We start from the raw sequence: 22433 nt of genomic DNA on the forward strand, positions 1-22433 counted from the left end.
ATTTGGTATTCTGATTTTATTGTCAGAGGAAAGCTCCATATTTTCCTGAAATAGCAAAAACTAAACTCTATCATTGTAGATTGGTTAAGAGAACAACAATCAGCTTGCCAAAGGTGTCAGTCTCAGTAACTGTGGCATTTTTAAAGAATTTAAGCTCTCTGTTCTTGTTTCAACTTCTTTAAAATGGGGATGATAATAATACCCACTTCATAGGGTTGGAATGAGGTTTAAATGAGTTGATTCATATATGTCTGATACAGGTGGTTAGTAATGTTAGCTATTATTTTTACAGTATTAATATTTAGGAAAATAAGGAAACTAAAGGTGTTTGCTCCATTTTCTCTGACAAATTTATTTTCTTCAACAATTGTGCAAACTGATTGTTTTCACTGAGGATTCTGAATTCTCAGAAACCTAAATGATGACTTTGGCTTTATATAAAAATAATAATACTATTAATGTATTATCAATACATTAATAGAGATTGCTGCTGCTGCTGCTGTGTCGCTTCAGTTGTATCCGACTCTGTGCAGCCCCGCAGACGGCAGCCTACCAGGCTCCTCCGTCCTTGGGATTCTCCAGGCAAGAATGCTGGAGTGGATTGCCATTGCCTTCTCCAATGCATGAAAGTGAAAAGTGAAAATGAAGTCACTCAGTCGTGTCTGACTCTTCGCGACCCCATGGACTGCAGCCTACCAGGCTCCTCCGTCCATGGGAGTTTCCAGGCAAGAGTACTGGAGTGGGTTGCCATTGCCTTATCCTTTAATAGAGATTAGTACATGGGAATAATGGGTAAAAACTAAGATACTGAGCTCATACTACACACTAGACCAATCACTAACTTCATGCAACTACATCTGAACCTCAGAATATATTGCCTGTCTTTGTGAAAATAGATTAGAGGTGTGAAGGTTGAGCCCTCAGGTTGAGTGCAACAATACCTAGATTTAGGCTACAGGGCCCATATGCATTCTTATTCAAACTTCCAAATGTGTTAAATGGCAAAAGTTTCAAGAAATTTTTGTTTAGCTCTGTCACCCTGTAGACATCAGAGGTACTCATATTGATCACCCACATTTTTAGGAAGGAAGGAGAAAATAATAGTCTTTGGTAGTCACCTCTACAAGTTTGGAGCTTTTGAAATGGACTTGTTTGCTGCAATTTAGATAGGTTCAGCCAAATAGTATGCTGTGATCCCAGTGGGGAGCCAGGACTGAAAGAGAGAAAGTAGGGACTAGCAAGTCTGTGCTTGCATAGAGTCACTAAGAGGAATAGCAGATAGCCCAAAGAATTCTAAATTTAGGCATGATTCAAGCTGAAGGCAATATCCAAGGCAGAGATGTGGCTGAGCAGTGGATTTGATCCTATAGCAAGAAGGCCCCCAAGTCATGGCCTTTCCGAGCATCACTTGCTTTGGTCAAGATACTCCATATTCTTGAAACATGACTCAGACTTGCCTTTGAGGGCCTAAGCAAAAGGATGTACACAGTCAGAGATAGGGAAAGTATCAGGACTTCAGACAAGCAGACTCAAAGTCAAAGATTGGTCCCAAGAGGAAAACGTAAGGCTAAGTAAGAAATCAAGACAGAACCATGTCATACTGAGAAAACCCAACAAAGATCCATGGAAGGCAAGGCTTGTGAGGCACAGGTACTCCGAGTTTATCTCACACAGCAGATCTGCAGTTGACTTTATGTCCCTCAGTCTGTACCACAGCAACTACAAATCAGAGGACAGGAACAGGATAATAACAACATGGCAACACTCACCACTTTTATTCAGCATAGTTTTGGAGTCCTAGCCACAGCAACCAGAGAAGAAAACCCAAATAATAGGGTCATCATAGGCTTTCCTGTGTTCTCACAGACCAATCTCTTCAAGTTTCAACCACTAAATATCCTAGCCCTCTCCTGCTTTGGCCTCTCCAGGGCCACCACTTTCACTCCCTCTGATCCCTCATGCGGGCCACGTTCACCTTGAGGTGCTGACATCTTTGAAATGCTAAAGCTTACCTCTGGGGTAAATTCCCCATATGCCAAAGCTGTTAAGGGTCTGTCCCTGGACTTGGAAAAGTGCTCCTCATCTTACTTTTGAGTGACCATTAAAGAGGACCAAAACCAAACTTTTGGTGCCACAAATTATTCAGAGTATTTAGCAATCAACCACCTTCACCCCTAACCCTTACCCTAACTTCCTACCTCAACACTGCCTCCCCAGAACTGGGCAAAATATGATATGAATGGCCATATGCAAAGCACCCATCCAAGGCCATGAGCCATGGCAGTCCTTCATGCACAAATGAAGCATACCATGTGGTCCCACTGATCACAGCTATGGGCCAGGGATGGACATTGGGGCCAAAGGCAGCCATCTACAAACAGGACAGCCAACTGGCAGACTGGGGAGAAGCTCTGATCAACAAGACACTGTATACTAGATAGTGACTAACCAGATCGTTCCTTGGGGAGTTTGAACCCAAGCTACATGGTAACTTGATGACTTGACTGCAGAGGTAGAGAGGTGACACAGTACCCCAGTAGCTGAGCCCTGGAATAGAGAAAATCCCAGGAGGCAAGGTGGTTTGTGTTTTGACCTATATGACATTCCAACCCTGGTAAAGAGCAGTCCTTTTTTACATCTTCTTTATCCATTCATCTATTGATGGACATATGAACATTGGAATATTACTCAGCCATGAGAAAGAATGAATGAATGCCTTTTGCAGCAACACTGATGGACCTAGAGATTATCATACCAAACGAAGTAGGTCAGAGAAAGGCAAATATATGTTGTCATTTATATGTGGAATCTGAAAAAGTGATACAAAAGAACTTATTTATAAAACAGGCTCACAGACTTAGAAAATAAACTTCTGGTTACCAAAGGGGAAAGGTGGGAGAAAGGGATAAATTAGGAGTTTTGGATTAACACATAGCCCACAATTATTTATAAAATAGATGAACAAAAGGACCTACTTTTTAACACAGGAACTATATTCAATATCTTGTAATAATAGAATTTTGAAAAAGCGTATATGTGTATGTGTATATATATATATATATATTTGAATCACTGCTGTATACCTGAAATATTATAGACCAACTAGACTTTAATTTTAAAAAATTATAATGATGCACTACTTTGTGTCACATCATATACCACACTATACCCATACGCAGAAAGATGTCCACACACTAGTCTCTGTAACCTCTGAATATGTTAGGTCACATGGAAATAGGAAATTAAGTTTACTAATCAGATGACGTTGTGATGGGGAGATTATCCTAGATTATCTGGGTGACTCCAGTCTAGTCACATGAATTCATAAAAGTGGATGAAGAAGAGGCAATAGAGTTAGAGAGATGATACATGAAAAGGACTTCACTTGCCATTGCTGACCTTGAAGAGAACTAAGGGGCCAGGAGCCAAGGAGAGCCAGCAAGAAAAGGCAAGGAAATGGATTGTTGCCTATAGCTTCCAGAAAGGAATGCAGCCCTCAAACAACTAAAATAGCCCATTGAGGTGCAAATGAGAATGCTGATGTACAGGATGATAAAATAAAATATTTGTATTAAGTCACAAAGTTCACGGCGTTTGTTACAATAGTCACAGAAAACTAATACACACTGCAAATGAGGAAATGTTTAATCAACTGTGTTTGATTATAGAATCAAGAAACCCTCAATTTGTTCCAAATGATGTGTTGACTTCTCTTTGAAGAATGCAATACCTTGAAGAGAGAGAGCAGGCAGGGTTGTAAGGTGGAGAATGTGTGTTCATCTTCTTCTTCAGGGTTGTAAGGTGGAGAATGTGTGTTCATCTTCTTATTCCTTAGGTCAGTTCAATTCAGTCGCTCAGTCGTGTCTGACTCTTTGTGACCCCATGGACTGCAGCACGCCAGGCTTCCCTGTCTATCACCAACTCCCAGAGCTTGCTCAAACTCATGTCCATCGAGTCGGTGATGCCATCCAACCATCTCATCCTCTATCATCCCCTTCTCCTCCTGCCTTCAGTCTTTCCCAGCATCAGGGTCTTTTTCCAGTGAGTTCTTCACACCACATGGCCAGAATATTGGCCTAGAGCTGGGCTCAAGTTAAGATCGGGACCAGGACCTAAGCCCAGATCATGTCTGCTCTAGACTGTTCTATTTCCTTTCAGAAATTTTAAGCTCTTCCCCTGGTCATTTATTTATCTCTATCAAAAATTGATAGCCCCTACTCTGTCTGGACAAATAGAAAACTGGTATTCTGGATTAAGATACTGGTTTTTTTTAAAAAATGAAAGCAGAACAAAGAAATTCTTTAGTGAAACATCTTGAAACAATTCTACCATCCTATCGCTTTATGAAATGTTTCTAACTAGCAGAGTTTATCAGTAATTCATGTGGCCATCATCTCAAAATTCAAAATACTTTAGATCATCATAGTCCTGTACTTCCATCAGCATACCTCAGTCTTGGTTATCAGAGTGGCAAAAGAATCACAATAGATTTTTTAACCCCCAAGCAGGAACCTGGGGTGGTGGTTAAAAGGTGAAAGTATTGAACCCTGAGAGGAGGAATGATCCCCAAGGGCAGAGAGCAAAAGCCCAAGCTACCCGCTGAGGTTCCAGACTTCCACACAGCCCTGCCTCGGGCCATTCTGGCACCTGAGTTCAAAGCAAAACCACCTCTGGCGAGTTAAGACTGGGTTACACTTTGTTTTAGTCAAGTGAAGGCATTGTTCTGATTCAGGCATTGTTCTTCAAATGTCACAACGGTCAAGGTTTTATCTACAAACTTCTGGCTTTCAGAATTCAAAGTTGAAAGATGTGTGAAAATCTTTTGACAGAACATTTAACATGCTGACTTATTTCACCCTCCCTTGACCTGTTTTTCTCCTATTCTTCTTTTGATACCTATTGCCAATTCCAGTTCAGTTTCTCTGGAGTACAGTTTCTTGTTCTAAATCATAAGCATTCTTCACAAACATATAAATAACTGGAAGATTTTACTATAGATTGGTTAAAGCCTGACATATCTCACAGAATTTCCCCAAGTCTAATAAATTGTTTCAAAGACAGAGCAAAAGAATGGAAGCCTTTAAAAGACATTATTTTTTTTTTCAAGGAAAATCTAATGGGGAAAGGGAACAAGAAATAAAGAACCAAAAAAAAAGGGAACTCAATTTACCGTAGTTGTCTTTTTCTTTAGCAGTTTTTTTGTTTTAGATGTAATAAAGAATTCCTCAGAATCCACATTACCTTGATCTTAAGCATCCAGGGGGTGAGGGGCTGGAAGAGAGGGAGTGACACTAAAGAGGACCAGAATAGACGTCAGGTACAGTCAGTTCGAAAATTTTGCTATCCAGATTCAGAGCCCCATTCTGCTGTTCTGCCTTTTTCAACATGGTGAAAAAATAATTCAGTGCCTAGATTATATCGTGTCTGTCCTGAGTGATGTTACAAGCGCTTTCTGCAAAGAGGGTGACAGCACTCTATAGGTTATATGACTGTTCTTAAGCTGTATACGCACCAGGAGTGAAGCAGAGGTAGATCTCTATAGATCAATATGGATATTAATATCGATATAGATATAAAAAAGGAGGGAGAGTAAAGAGGTGGGGGAGAAAGAAAGGGAAAGAGAATGAAAGAAATATCTGCTAAACTGTGAAAAAAAAAACATAATCTGGGAGCCTATTAATAATGTGTATCTGATGCCTCCTTGAAAGTAAGAGCCATCCTTACAAAGGATGGTTAGGAAAGCACCCATCTTGCTCCAGCTTGGTTCCACTGCTTAACATCTTTAGTATGTAGTAGTTTTTCCATATGTTTTCTTTGAACAATTGATTTTTGCCAGTTGAAGTTTCTAAAGCATTCAAATGTTATTTCAGGAGAATAAAAAGTAGTCAAGCTGTGTAAAAGAAAAGCTCACCACCTTAAAGCTATATTGGTGCCAAAGTCTGTTTCAGGAGAGTGTGTACAAATAGGCACATGGTTTCCAGGGAGTCTAGCAGGCTTAGGAGAGCTTGTCCTCACTGACAAGGAACTCAGTTGCTCCTAAGTTTATCCCTTTTACTGAGAAATAAAGTGTTGCAAGCTGGATTGGCATGAGATTCCTGACTTTGTCTCCAGCCAGTGGCAACTTTTCCCAAGTTAGGGCAGAGAGTGAGGGTACCACATTGAGTCCACTCAGGAATCACTTCTACAAATGCAGTTATTTCCCATCATGTGTGTGTGTATGGAGCATCAGGTGAATACAAATGTATTTCTAAATATGAATGCTATAAGGTAAATAGCAGATAACCACTCAATCATCTAGACCAGGGCTCCCTGTTTTACAAATAAAGTGGCTCAGCACAAAGAGCCACTTGGAAAAGTGCTGGCAAAATAATCATTGGTCTCTGCTTTGGGTGTTATCATGGCTGAAGCAGATTTTGCTGGGAGAACGGTGATTGGTGTATGGTTCATACGGTTGTGGGGAAAGATGATATTTTCCTCTATTAAGATCCTGTGTCTGAAATGCAATATAGATTTTAGCACTTGAAAATGTTGCCTGAGTCAAGAGCTCTCCTGCAATTTTTCAGACAAGTTTGTGACCTGCCAGCATGTTTGGTATCCTGTTGATTGAAATGTTAATTAAAACAATGTGTTTGTTGACACCCAGGGAGTTACTTAAAAGAAGCAAAGCTTCACAGAAACTTAAATAGAACTGGATTGATTCATGTCTTTATTTGTACCTGAAGCAGAAATTATTCTACATGTATAGAGCCATATATTAATGAATAAGATACATATATTCTTAGTTATGTATACACATAAACACATATATACTCTTAAAAGGAATATATGCCTTTTAAGAACACATAAAATGTTTGGCTAACACGAAGCCAACTTAAAATATCAAGCCAAAAACTAACTCAAAATATCAAGCCAAAACAAACAAAAAAAGGATACATTTTTTGTGAAATATGTATAAAACCAAAATATACCTATATTTATTTATAATTAATCTCATTAATTCCCATTTCACACATTTAGAATTTATAATTAATGTTCTTGGCACTACATAAAAGGTAAAATTCTGATTAGGTGAAATACTGGTGTAAACAAAGTATTCATATAAAAGCTAGCAGTTTCTAAGGATCATTTTAGTAGTTCTTACACTCAAAAAATAAATGTCTAATTATAAACAATAAGCACTGCCAAGATTCTGTAAGTGTTCTCATTTTAAGAAAAAACAATACTCTGAAGTAATTTGGGGACTGCCTTTGTAGTCTGATGGTAAAGACTGCTTCGACTGCAGGGGGTACAGGTTCCATCTGTGGTCAGGGAACTAAGATCCCATATGCCCTGCTGCATGGCTGAAAAAAAAGAAAAACGAAACAAATCTTGAACTCTAAGATAAAGTAATTTCATATACATCATTATTGTTGATAAGTAAAGGATGATAGGGTATGTGGTGTTAAAAGCATAGATTCCAAAGCTAGACTACTGCTGCTAAGTCACTTCAGTTGTATCTAACTCTGTGCAACCCCATAGACGGCAGCTCACCAGGCTCCTCTGTCCCTGGGATTCTCCAGGCAAAAATTCTGGAGTGGGTTGCCATTTCCTTCTCCAATGCATGCATGCATGCTAAGTCGCTTCAGTCGTGTCCAACTCTTCAACCCTATGGACAGCATCCCACCAGGCTCCTCTGTCCACAGGATTCTCTAGGCAAGAATACTGGACTACCTGAGTTCAAATCCTGTTCTACCACTTGAGGGCTTTGTATGACCTTGAGCAAGCTATATGGAATTTCTGTGCTTCAGCTTCCTTTTTTCCTATATGTAAAAAACAAAATAATCTTGGGGTTGGTAGAGAAGCAATAAATGACAACCCTCTGTTTCTGCTCTGCAAAGGACTGAATGTTTATGCCTCCCTAAGATTCATAGGTTGAAACCCTAATCCCAGTGCGATGGTATTAGCAGGTGGGGCCTGTGGAAGGTAATTAGGTTCTGAGGGTGGAGCTCCCATGATTCACTTGTAGAAGAGGCCACAGAGCTTGCTAGCTCCCTTTCCGCTGTGTGTGAGGGAGGGTCCAAAGAGAAGCCAGCTCTCTGCAACTCAGAAAAGGGTGCCAACCAAACCCACCATGCTGGCGCTCTGATCTCAGACTTCCAGCCTCCCGAACTATGGAACACTCTCAAGCTCTGAACCAACTGAGAGAGAAGAGAGCTGGCAGATGAAAGCCAAATATGCCCTTTATGTGAGAAAGAAGAAATGACTGATGATGACTGAAGAAATGACTCTGAGTCTCTGAGCTAAAAGGACTCCCTAATTTGCAACCCCAGAATTAAGCATAGTCATCTTCTACTCCTGGGCAGCACTGGAAAATCAAGTTCACCCTGTATAAAATGTACAGCACAGAGGAGTGGAATATATGCTTCATGAGGGCAGACTGCTCCTAAGGTAAGTAGAGGAAAGGGCTGGGCTGGTACAGCCAGTAATTCTCCAGGTGTTCCTTGGGGAATTCACTTCATCTCCATGGGAAGGAAGAAAGAATGGGATAAAAAGCCAAGGATATTTCAGGAAAAATCCCTCTTTCTGGAAATTAGAGAAGCCAGGAAGTCATGCTCTTGTGCTTGTCTTAGCTTTATTTGAGAATTAGATGATGTATGTGCAGTGAACCCCACTAAAGATGTTCATATAATAAATGTTAGCAATTATTATGATGCATACTGTTATTAACTACATCTTAGTCAGATTTCACAGAGTCTGATTGGATCCAAGATAGACATCAAAAGCCATCTGTTGACATTCTAGAGATCAGAACTGCATTGTATTTTTAAGTCCTACATTCTGTTTTATATTATATCTGGCTAGTAACCCTCAAAATCTGAGCAAAGTATCAAGCTACATTGTACTTAGTTAAATGCTTTTCCTCTTGTCTGGTATCCTATTCCAGAAAAGCAGTTTCTCCACCCCTTAGCACCCAGTGCAGGTGTGGATGGACTCCTGATTCTCCCCTTTCTGATTCCACCCCGTGGTGTAGGTTCCACAGGTGATTGAGCTCAAGGTACAGGTGAATGGATGGCTCCCTTTACTGGGGCGATTAGGGCTGAGCACCTGCGTAGAGAAGCTCCTCTCTTCATTACACACAACTTTCTAATGCTCTTCTTTTGAGAGCCCATTGTTTATTTACATTTTCTCTTTCTCTCCTTTCTAAGGGATGTTGTATCTTTTTGTGCTACAACCCAAAGTTAAATGCCACAAAATTATAGTAGGTTTAAAATCAGTACTGATCAGGAGAAAGTTTTGTTTTCTTCGCTGGACTCTAAACCACAGTATTTCATGTCCTGGATTGTCTAGCAACTCAGTCCTCCAGAGATAAACTGAGGTATAAATACAGTACCTTTTCCAGGTGTATGAATACTGTAGTTCATACAGTAGTTCAGTTCTGTTGGCCATGTGCTAATGAAGAAACTGTAGGGATGATTTGCCTCTCCTTTAGCAAGTGTGTAGAGGAACAGTCCTCGTGTGAGAGTGCCCCCTCCATAGCCTGCCAGCTCTGCTGGCATCAGTTTCTTCAATTACTGTATGCCTCAATAATTGATAGAGTTAAGTGAGTGCAGCTTCTTTTTTTTTACTGCGTTCCCCTTGAGTGGTTCAGCAACATGAGGCAATTTATCATGCTTTCTGTGCACCGGTGCATAAACTTTTAAAGAATGAATTAGACTTTCCCTTCCTGTCCAAAAAATAAGCAATTCTCAGGTTTGCAGTGTTGAAAGTCTTGATTGGATAGTTGGTCCAGCAATATCAGCAGGCCAAAGTGACCCAAATCATAGACCCCTCTATTGCTTTTTCCCTCTTGCTTCATTTCCCTTTGGAGAAAGACTCAATTAAAAACATTTGTGGATTTTTCTAAGGCTGTTTCTTTCACAGAGGTTACATTCAGCTCTTTGGCAAAGAAAAATGCCAGAGCAATTAGTGGCTCCAGGGAACCGCTAGTTGTTTATGTACTATTTCAGAAGGACCCATTGTGGGCAGCAGTAGCCTCTACACAGAGGTTCCTTTTAGAATGTGAATGCTTCCTCACTATTTGGAGTATGCTTAAAATTGAAATCAACAATCCTGCCTTCACAAAGGTGCCTTGATTGTATATTCCAGATTAGAAGATGTCATGGCAGCATTCAGTAAGGACATGGGTTTCTTTCCATCATTCTTCTCTGCTCACCTCCAGCTTGTGAGCTCTTATTTCTCTTTAACATTCAAGAATATTCTGTGATACACTTCTGGAAAACCTGCTGCCGAAATGAAGGAATATATAACTGCAAGTAACTTAGTCATTTCCTAGGTGACATCCTAATAAGAACCCCGTTTTTGGATAACAGCCCAGTTGGAACTAATTCTCCACTATCCCTCCCAGTCAGGAAATAGCATGTCCAAATTAATCAAATGTTCTGGTGCCAGTATACTCTAATGTTTAGTGTAATGATGGTGCTGCATCACACAACATGATAAATTTGTAAAGAATTAGAAATAATTATAGAACCAAGAGGAATGTTATTTAATCTTTCGTTTATTGACACATTAGCCTAGGATCTTGTAGGTACTTCTTAGTCAAGATTACAAATAGCTGTTAGTTTCCAGCAGCTCTCAAATTGTGCAGGTTGGTAAGGTTCTGGTTAATAGAATGCCAGGAAGCAGAATTTAATAGCATCAATGCATCAATGCAGAATGTGATATCCATACCTTTCTAAAGAAACCAATAGAGCCCAAACTATCTTAATGGTTTAAATTAATCTTAATACACTGTAATTTGGGGGAGATTTACCTTTCAAAAATAAAACAGCCAAATTGGGGAAGTTCAGATAGGATGAGAAGAAGATGTGTATTTAATAATATATCATCAGAAGATAAAATTTGCTATGCAGTGGCCATTTGAAGTAGTACAGCTTCAAAAAGATAGGATTTATTTCTGTAAAAATTGGATTTTAATCACAGACTTCACTTACAGAGTTTTAAAAGCATTTAAATGCAATTGAATTTCATATTTTATTGTCCTACTATATAACCATTCAGATTTTCAAACCAGACAAATTTTTTAAAAGATGAGACCTTTCACTTTAAGAGAGAGCCAGCAAGAAAAGGTTAGAGAATCCAGTACAAATGCTAGTGTCCCCTGGCCTGAAGGACACACCGTGGGGTGGGTTGGGGGGACCTAAGCCTTTCCCCCGACCCTGGGAGGCCAAAACCCAACCTTATCAGCACAGGTTTTATCTTAAGATTTCTCTGAATAGCCAACTCACTTAAACTGTATAGAAAATGAAAATTGCATTTCAAAAATTGTATTTTTGTTACATTCAGGAGAATAGCAATTGTATAAAATGAAGCACAACAGTATATTATATAGCCTCTGTTTTCCCAGGTTCTTTACTTAAAATTTGATTAAGAAAATCATATACTTTGAAGATGGGGAATAATGAATTGCCACTCATATTCTCCTGTGGTTTTAGCTTCAGAGTGTGAATTCTCTCTTTGCTCTTTTTATCCCAGTATGATATTCAGAGTTTCCAGAAATGGAAGCTTTTAAGATAGTCTACCTTCAGTGCAGAAAGACCTTGAGAAAAGATGTCTTTGTTGATGTCAGCATTCCACAAACATCCTATTCTAGCAAAATTGACCTATAATATCCAACACCCTGCCTGAGCCTGGGTCACTTGGTGATGTCTGTTAAGTTTAGCTAAAATTACAAGTTACCATTCTCCAAGTGATTCCCATTCATTAAATTTTTTAATTTTCCTCTTTTTCTTATAGGAAAGTAATTGTCTCATTAATAAAAATTGTTAAAAACCAATTAGGATATTTTAAAAGATATTCCGAGTAATGTAGCTTCCTTGGAGGTGTTTTTCTGAGATATAGTTTGTATTTAAAAATCTGGGTCTTTGCAAATAAAATGAATTTTCACTCATGGAAACCACATATTTTTAAAATGCAAAAATGATTACTACTAGAAATGCCCTGGAGAGCATGTTGGTACCAAATGCTAGAAACTACAGAAGGAATGGGAGTTTGAAATATTTTTCAAATCATTAGTTTCACTTTTTTCTAATCTCCCAAGCACTTGTAATCTATTGTCTAGTTATAACAAAATTGTTTCTGTTAAATGTCACTGAAATATGAATCCATATTTAACGAGATTTGTGACCTTTGGTAGTTGTGATATTGACTTTTATAAACTGTATTTTAGAGTATACTGTCTAGGTGCTATAATTTAATTATTCCTTTATTCACTTTCCCATTCAAAAGTATTTTAATGCCAGTCTGTACAAGGTACTGATTTAGGTTCTATAAATATGACTTAACCCAGGAGTCTTTCCTTAGAAAGTTTAGTCTGTGATTGAGACAATGCTTGTAAATACATAACTATAGAACATGTTAAAAGAAAAAAAACAAGGTGTTTAAGACCAGTGCAGTCAACAGCTATGTGAGTTCAGAGAAGGTCAAGAAGAATTTGAGATGGTTCACTTTGTGAAGAATGTTGCTTTTGACTGAATGTTAAATGTTTAAGTGAAATTTTGAGGTTGGACAGAAAACAGCAAAATTCTGTAAAGCAATTATCCTTCAATAAAAAATAAATTAGTTTAGAAATATTTGAGTGAAATTGCTAAGTCATTTGTTGTTCAGTCACTCAGTTGTGTCCGACTCTGCAACCCTATGGACTGCAGCCCTCCAGGCATCCCTGTCTTTCACTGTTTCCCAGAGTTTGCTCAGACTCATGTCCATTGAGTTGATGATACCAACCATCTCATGGTAGTTTTATTTTTAGTTTTTTTAAGAAATCTCCATACTGTCCTCCATAGGAGCTACATCACTTTACATTCCCACCAACAGTGTAAGAGCGTTCTCTTTTCTCCACACCCTCTCCAGTATTTATTGTTTGTAAATATATTTCTGATGATGGCCATTCTGATCAGTGTGAGGTGGTACCTCATTGTAGGTTTTTTTTGGTACTTATTTAGTTTGGCTGCACCAGGTCTCAGTTGCCACATGTGGGATCTAGATCCCTGACCAGGAATGGAACCTGGGCCGCTTGCATTGGGAGTGTGAAGTCCCAGCCACTGGACTATCAGGGAAGTCCCCTCATTGAGTTTTGATTTGCATTTCTCTAATGATTAGTGGTGTTGAACATCTTTTCATTTGCCTTTTTGCCATCTGTGTGTCCTCTTTGGAGAAAAGTCTATTTAGGTCTTCTACCCATTTTTTAAATTGTTTTTTTGATATTGAGCTGCATGAGCTATTTGTATGTTAACACATATATGTGGAATGTAGAAGAATGGTACAGGTGAACCTATTTGCAAAGCAGAAAAAAAGAAACACAGACACAGAGAACAAACGTACGGACACCAAGGGGAAAGGGGAGTGGGATGGGTTGGGAGAGTGGGGTTGACGTGTGTACACTACTGTGTGTGAAGTAGACGCCTGGTGAGGGCCTCCTGTAGAGTACAGGGTGGGGAAGAGAAGGTGCAGTATGTTTGTAGGACATGAAGTTAACCTTAAAAATGCTTTCCAGTATACATGAGGTGTGGGCTTCCCTGGTGCTCAGACAATAAGGAATCCGCCTGCAATGCGGGAGACCTGGGTTTGATCCCTGGGTTGGGAGGATCTCCTGGAGCGGGGCATAGCAACCCATTCCAGTATTCTTGCCTGGAGAATCCCCATGGACAGAAAGCCTGGTGGGCTGCAGTCCATGGGGTCGCAAAGAGTCAGACATGACTGAGCGATTAAGCACAACACATACATTAGGTGCAGACAAATACTGTTTGATTCCACTTGTTACCTAGTTAAATACTTAGGTCAAACAGTACATTGATAGATGCCAGGGGGTCAGGGACAGAGTTTCGGTTAAAGAAGGTGAAAAACACAGGAAAGGGATGATGGTGAGAGTTGCACAACAGTGTGAATGTACTTAGTGCCACTGAATTGTACAGTTAAAAATGGTTAAAGCAGTGTGTTTTATTGGAGAAGGCGATGGCACCCCACTCCAGTACTCTTGCCTGGAAAATCCCAGGGATGGGGGAGCCTGGTGGGCTGCCATCTATGGGGTCGAACAGAGTTGGACATGACTGAAGCGACTTAGCAGCATCAGCAGCAGCAATATGTTTTGTATTATATGACTTTTACCACAACAAAAAATGATATTTAAGGGTAGAATATTTAGGGATAGCAGTGGCAAATATACCCACTCCAGTGTTCTTGCCTGGAGAATCCCAGGGATAGGGGAGCCTGGTGGACTGCCGTCTATGGGGTCACACAGAGTCGGACACAACTAAAGTGACTTAGCAGCAGCAGTGGCAAATATTCTAGGCAAAAGAGAAAACAGAGATCCAAAAACTTGGTGCGTAGACAGGCAACCATGCATATTACAGCCCATGTGAAGTGGAGAGTATAAAGGGGAGGAGGACTGGAAACATAATTAGGGGCTGATCTGTGGAGCTTTGAATACCTGGCTGAGTGTTTCAGTGTTCTTCAGCACCAGTGGGAACCAGCATGACATTTTGAGTATGAGCAGTAGTGTCTGATCTGAAATAGAGTGAAGGCAAACAGAAGGCAGAGGGAAGTTAGGGTTCTCTTTGAGAGATAATAAAGGCTTAAGGTAGGTGCGTGTATATAGAGATACTGCACAGATAGATAAGGCAAGCATGTTAACATCTGGGATGTGAGCAAAGAAAAAAGAGCAACCAAGTGTGACCTGAAGTTTTGAACTGTCATTCTGTAAAATCAGAAGGAACACTAAAGCAGAGTTCTCCCAGGCTATCTTCCTAATTGTCACCCACCTTGCTATCTGTCTTCTCCAGACCTGCCTTGTAGACCTGTTCTTCTGTTAAGTGAGGAAGTAGTTGTCTACTTCTGGCTTGTTCAGTAAGTAGCAGTGAGGCAAGAGCTAACTTCCTCTTGCCAGCCTCAGGGGTTGTTTGCCTCTGACAGTCACAGAACTCTTAACTTGGTTGTGCCATCATAGTTTTCTTTAGTTACATCCCCTGCAAGTAGATAACCTGCAAGGATGCCTCAACATGATCACTTTCTCCAGCCCCATGACTAATCTCCTGGTAGCTTGTCAAACACACCTTTTCAACTTCAGGGCCTTTGCACATGCTGTTGCCATTTCATATGTCTAGTGGTTTGCTTGTTTGGGGCCTTAATTTAAATGTCATCCCCTCAAGAGGTGTTAACCTGTTCACTTTCTCTGAAGAAGGTTCCACTCTCTGTTCCCTAAGCCCTTGGTTTCTTTCCTACCTATTATTACAACTTAAAATTACTTTATTTGCATGCTTATTCATTTTTTTTGTCCTCTTTCCCTGAGAAAACATAAAGTCTATGGTAGCATAAGCCATGTCTCTCTTCTTGATCCCTGTATCCCTAGCACCAAGAACTATGGTACTCCTTCAGAGACACTCAGTAAGTGGTTGTTGAATTAATGAGTGAATGAATTAATGAATGAACCACCTATTCAGAATATAACCTAACACTGTCACCACTTACTCCACAATAATTTGATTAAATGTGAGGAGAGTAGCAATGATAGCCTTCAAATCAACACATTCTTATTAAAAAGTATTTGTATATTTCACATGGTGATTTTTGGGAAATAGAAAAAGTATTAAGCATTCTCCTTAAATTCCTGAATTTACATATTAAATAAAAGCTCTGCAGTGCCACACTGTGTTGCCATGGTTTAAAAGATTTTCAACCTTTTAAAAAATGAAATAGAACAGAGAACAGAATAGAAAATATCAGAGTGCATTGCATGGGGCAAGTATAGTTTCAAGAAACTTCATAGTGTGTGTTGGTCACAATATGAAACTATTTTTTACTGTGACTCAGAGTCAATATATGCTCTTGTGTCTCCATGTTATCCCACACCTAATCCCTTATCTGACTGCTGTCATAGTTCTTAAAAGCCAGAAATGAATTGTCATCTTGCAGTGTTAGGATTGCTTGTGGGCCTATTTGCAGTGGAAGCCTTCTCACAAATGCACGCCACAATTCGACTTTTTTTTTTTTTTTAGTTTTTTTCTTATTGATCAACCTATCTTGGCCTCTCTTTTAATGTTCTGTCCTACTGTAAAGAGTGTTCCCAGAGCCCCTTTCATTGCAGAGTGATGGGCTGCTTTGAAGTTAACTGGTGGGGAGGGGAGAACCACTCAGGGGTGGACAGCAGTAAGACATGCTGTTCTTCACATCAAGAGTTTGGACAACGATTTGACACACGGTGGCAATATTTGCTAAAATGAAATTTATGTTAAGTCTTTTTCTCTTTTTTTCCTCTCTCTAAGCTGCCTGCCTTGTGCTTGGTTGTATGATTTTCCCTGATGGCTGGGATTCAGATGAAGTAAAACGGATGTGTGGAGAAAAGACAGACAAGTACACTCTTGGGGCTTGTTCAGTCCGCTGGGCCTACATCCTGGCTATCATTGGGATTTTGGATGCCCTCATCCTCTCGTTTCTGGCATTTGTGCTTGGTAACCGACAAGACAGCTTGATGGCAGAGGAACTGAAGGCAGAAAACAAAGGTAAGGTTGCTTTGGGGAACTCTTACCCCAAAGCACAAAAAATGGCATTCTCCATCCTTTCCCATCTGGTAGCATCCCCTCTTGGTCTAATTTGCTGCTTTTAAAAACAAAAAAAATTGAAGTATAGTTGATTTACGATGTTAATTTCTGCTGTACAGCAAAGTGATTCAGTTAGACAATGTATCTACATTCTTTTTCATGTCCTTTTCCACTATGGTGTATTATAAAATACTGAATATAGTTCTCTGTGCTATACAGTAGGACCTTGATGTTTATCCACTGTGCATGCTTTTAAAAATCTATTTTATTGAAATATAGTTGGCTTATGACTACTGTACATCAAGTGTACATTCTTTTTCATATTCTTTTCCATTATGGTTTATCACAGGATATTGAATGTAATTCCCTCTGCTATGCATTACAACCTTAGGCCTTACCAAGGAGGTGGAGGGTTGGAGAAAGGATGATTTGGGAGTTTGACACAAGTGGATGCTGCATCTTTTCATGGTGTCTAGTTTATAGACTTTCTCAAGCATAACTCAAGATATGTACGCAACTAAAATAGTGTATTTTTGCGTTTATCTTTCTGAGGCTCTCTGAGTCCATTATATTTCAACTTTTTCCAGTTTCTTTTTCCTTCCCTCTCTGAGTTCATGATATATATATGTATGTGTATATATATATATATATACACAATATATATATAGTATAGTTCATATATATATATGTATGTATAGAGAGAGAGGAGAGCATTCTCTACTTGGCTAAACAGTAAGTGAAATAAATGCCTGGGGAATCTTCGAGAATCATCTATAAGCATCTTTACTCAGCTACTCACTATATTTTAATTTAGACTCAGTCTCTCCAAAAGAGGTAGAGATACCCCAGATAGTTACAGTAAGCTATTTAAGTATTTGCTTAATTAGCTGAATTCTAAATGTGTTATCTGGGTAATCAAAGTCCTCAAATTTCTTTTGAAAGAGAAAATGCCTTCTGAAACACACACACACACACACACGCACACACACACGGACTAGTGAAGAATACATGAATATCTCACACACACACACACACACACACACACACGGACTAGTGAAGAATACATGAATATCACACACACACACACACGGACTAGTGAACAATACATGAATATCACACACACACACACACACGGACTAGTGAACAATACATGAATATCACACACACACACACGGACTAGTGAACAATACATGAATATCACACACACACACACAGACTAGTGAACAATACATGAATATCACAGTATCCTGGTAAGAGGTAACAAGTCATTACTCAAGATGAATCTTTTCATTTTCTTTCCAGAATTCTAAACCAGTTTCTTGGGATAGAATTTTACTGTCTCTGTTTTGTTAAAGCCTTAGTTTCCTTAAACTGTTTTATCTTTACATTATCTTTAATACTTTGGAGCCACCTTCAATTAAGTGGCGCAGCCTTCTAGCTTTTTTCCCTAATTAAGAACTAAATCTATCCTTGAATTATGAAATTCCGTTTCTTTCGAGTAGTGTTTACTTGAGAACTCTTTACTGCCTCAGATATCAGCGCACGTTAGCACCTGCATGAACGTCACATGTAATGATCGTGTAGTAAGCTTTGTGTTTAGAGCATCACTCTTTATGTTGGTAAACCATGAACTTAAAGAGATAAATAGAGAAGGCCAGGAGAGCAGCAGTCACCCATGAGCCCTTTATCTCCCTCATTTATAGACAGAAAACGTAACGGTTTACTCAGTTCTATCAAGAATATTCTAAACACAAAAATAATCCTTTCGTAAGGGAGTAGTGCTGGACTTCCTAAAAACACAACTACTTCCCTCTCAAAGTTGCCTATTCTACGTAGAAAGGACCCTGTGAAGATGGTTATTACACTTATAAAGCATGTTGCAGATTCAAAGTGCTTTCACATGTACCCATTAATTTGGTGCCCTTGGCTATTGTCTTTGGGACTTGTTGTATGTACATAGGTCTCTGTCCTGTTAACTTCACTTCCAATTTTATGGTAAAGATAACTTAATATTAGAATAACTTTCCCTAGAGAATGAATTTTTAAAAATACTACTTTGTTCTGCAAATGCTTGTTTCTGACCACCACCAAGAATGCTATTTTTTCACTGTACAAATCAAAGTTACATTAAAAACCTCTAACTTTCCAGGTACTCTTTGACCACATATAACAAGAAGAAAAAAAAAATAGCAAAACCAGGAAAGTTTTCACTTGACTGCTGAGAATTCTAACTCATAATCTCATATTATGAGAATCTGACAATTCCTGAATTCATACCTCAGGAAGGAACAGGAGGATTATAGAATAATAATAGTTTTTAAGATGAATCTTTCCTTCCAGTTGATTCAATTAAATGTGGATGTCTGATCCCTTCCATCTAGGTCTTTATTAAAGAAAGTGTTATTTTCAACTCGATATATTGGAAACACCTTAATAAACGCTTTAATGGGAAAGAAGATTAAAATAAACCAATATAAGGTTTAGGGACTATCTGTATGTAATTTTTCGTGTTGATCTTCTTCTGCATTTGGATGTATCATATATGGGTATAGACCATAGTTTCTTCCATCTGCTTCTAAAGAACTAGAATCTGTAGCAGTGCATCTATATCACATCAGATAGATCTAGTAAAGCAGCAGAGAACATCAGGCCATACTGATAAAATATTTCAATTCTACTGCATTTTTATTTCACAGCTGCAATTCCTTTTCCTAGAACTCTGAGAATGTGTCAACAGTTTTATTACCCAGGCATTTCTTAAACAATAATGTCCGTTTAAAGTCAGAGCAAGGTTTCTAAGCCTTGTATAAAATGTAATGACACCTGAATGTTTCCGAGAAATGATATATTTACAGTTATACAAAGTAGCCTTTATTGTTATTGTTCAAACACTTGTTCAGTGTTAAAACTTGCAAAAACTCAGGTTGTTTGAGAGAAAGCCTATCAGTGGTTTGTTTGTATGTTTGTGTGTAGACACAGTTTCACTAACCAGTAGTTTAATGGCTTTCAAGTGCAAGCAGTAACCAAAACCAAATACCTTGATGTTGCCTTCTGTTAGATCTCACTTCCATGAGGATCTATAAAAATAATTTGTAATTATGAAATTGGTTATATACAAATAGGGGCTTTTACAATTTGCATGGCTATGTTAATATAAGTTCTCCCTTATTGAAACTGTTTCTCATGATACATTTTTTTCCTGATAAAACTAACATTATGTCCTTTGATAGCTAAGGCCTCCTTTGGGTTCCAAGGCAATGCAGTAAAACAAGAGGCAGATCTAGCTCATGGAATTGTAGGAGATTTTATAAACTACATGATGCCTTCTAGTATCATGGAAGCAGACAGTACCATAATTGAAGCTTTGGCTCAGAAGAAGAAACCTTTGTACATTCATGTATAGGTTATATTGCCACACGCACTGTAATACTTTTTACAGCCTTCCAGGTTTATGACCTGCCAATCATCATAACAAACCACACCCTATAGCAAGTAGTGGGACCATTATAGGAAGAATAAACCTGCAACTGTGGCATATGCCCCCCAATTCAAAGAAGTTTGTCCTGAAAGGCCTTATCGCTTTTCTTCATTTGTTTTTTATAATTAATATAAGAACACGCTTGCCCTGTATATCTAGAGAAGCCACCAAATGGGTTCAGTATCGTAAGATACTGCTTAGATCTATGAGTCCTTCCCAACACTCACCCCAGTGGTCAAAACAAGAATCACTGTTACAGACTATAGCAAAGAAGGGAAGGAAACTCAGTTCTGATTGTTGACCTGTATGCTCCAAAATCATGAATTAATCTTCACGAAGGTGCTTTTCAAAGAGAAAAGAGGGAGAGGTGCTCAGATGAACACGTCCACCTCTGCCTCTCAATTTCCAGTGACCTCACCTCGATCCCATTTCCATGTCCCCATACCACACCTCTCACAGCATTTCATAAGGCCCTCCTTTTCAAAGAATATAAACATAATTTGAAAAAGCCCTAGCTGAAATTTATCATAAATTGTGAAATGGCAAAACTTGAATAAAGAAGTTGTTACGTTCTTTGACCAAACCAAAAGCAACAGCTTTGACGATGCAAGTGTTATCTTAGAGGAAACTTCTGCAAGAGATAAAGTTAATCTTTTGTGGCAGTCAATCAGACTCCTGGAATATTTTTATATGCCCCACAAAAGCTTCCACTGAAAAACAAAAAAGGAGTGAAAACTTTAAATACCCAGCTCACTGTATACAAGAGTTAGCATATGCGAGAAAACATAGCTGTGTCCCCTGAATCTGGGGAGCCAGCCCTGCTGGCTGTGTACTGTCCTGGCTCTAGGGATAGATGCAGACAGATAGGTGTTCATTCTTGTTTGGGAGTTGGACAGTGTGATTTCTAAATGAGCCAACAACACTAGGCATTTAACCTTGATATGCTGCTTAATTGCATATTTTAACACACTGAACTGTGAAGTCAATTTAATTATGTAAAATTAAAGTTTCATCCAGATAAAAAGGATTTGAAATGAAAGCTTCATTTTCAGTTTCTTTCATTAATTGTGAAAGGATAAATAATTACATTTTCCAGAGGTCCTTTGCCACAAATATCTCTTTCCTTGTCAGACACCACTCATAAAGAGGTCTGTTTCTGCATTTGTGTGTATGGTCTTTGGAACTGCTTATCAGATAATTGGGGCCTCTCAAGCAGTTTTAAAGTCACTTTGTCTTCTAGCACTTTAACTGTAAATGAGAAAACATTATTCATCAAGAGATGACTTCAGCTACCATTTATTAAGTGGTTTAAGCTCTTTTTAATGCTATAATAGGGGGAGTTACAATAAATTCATTTTACGTAAATAATTGAGAAACACTTCAGAATTTTGACTGAAGGTACCATGCCGTGCCACGACCTCATTGTGGGTGCCAGTGTGGTCTGTGGATAGAACGCTCACTGCCGAGAGCTGGTGTGAGTAACCTGAGGGGCCCTGTGTTCATATCTTAATAGTCCCAGAATTCAGCTTCCTTGTCCGTAAAGTGCAGGCTTGCCTAAATGGCATCTGAGGCTTCTTCCAGCTGTAAAATATTCCAATTCAAGGGACACCTTCAGAACTGTCCTTTAAGAATGTCCTTAAAGGCCCTTAAAGGCTTCTTTAGGGGTGTGTTAGCAATGCAGGAGTGACTAGAAGGGAAAGAAAGTTCAAGGAAGGAGGTTGAGGATGCCTCAGTGTTTCTTCCTTAGCCATGAACCTCCCCACAGCCCCACTCATTCATACCATCAAGAAGTGAATGAATCAGATTTAGAAACTCAGTCCCATGCAGAGGCGGCTCCTTGCCCCACTAGATTCCATGTGGACGCCTTGACAGCGAACAGAGGCCCAGATCACAGACTCAAACTCTGTTTCTGGTCCCACCTTTGGCACTTATTAGTCATGTGACTTTGAATACGTGTCTTAACACCTCAGAGCCTCTGCTTCACTTTCTTTAAAATGAAAACAATAACACCCAGCTCTGCCTCCTCTATAGAGTTAGGAGAATCTGACAAAAACATGGGTATAGAAGCAATTTATAATCAGTAATGTTGATACAGGCTTTACTTATTGCTAATCATTTCCTCCAAATGACATTTTATTTGATCTTTAGAATGATCCTGTGAGATAGTTACTGTCATCCTAGTTTTACATGTCAGAACCTGAGGCTTGTAAAAGTTAAATATTTTGTGTAAATTTTCACAGCTAGGAAGGAATGGATTCAGGACTCAAACACAAATCATTTTACTCAGAATTTCAAGTTCTATTACACAACATGATGTAATCAACTCTTAGTGCATGCTGATTCTGTTGCTTTCCACTGACTAGTCAGCCCTGTACAAGTAAGAG

At 39.0% G+C, this 22433-nt stretch overlaps 1 protein-coding gene across 2 annotated transcripts in view; it reads left to right on the plus strand.

The window, feature by feature from the left end:
• Positions 1-22433, plus strand: part of LHFPL3 (LHFPL tetraspan subfamily member 3) — a 581079-nt gene that overhangs the window by 406542 nt on the left and 152104 nt on the right. For both annotated transcript variants that reach the window (XM_005205344.5, NM_001104984.2), the window contains exon 2: positions 16296-16532. In XM_005205344.5, coding sequence (XP_005205401.1) covers positions 16296-16532 — 237 coding nt within the window. The remainder of the gene's footprint in view (positions 1-16295; positions 16533-22433) is intronic.

This window comes from Bos taurus, chromosome 4, assembly GCF_002263795.3.
Source record: "Bos taurus isolate L1 Dominette 01449 registration number 42190680 breed Hereford chromosome 4, ARS-UCD2.0, whole genome shotgun sequence".
In the NCBI taxonomy this organism is placed as follows: domain Eukaryota; kingdom Metazoa; phylum Chordata; class Mammalia; order Artiodactyla; family Bovidae; genus Bos; species Bos taurus.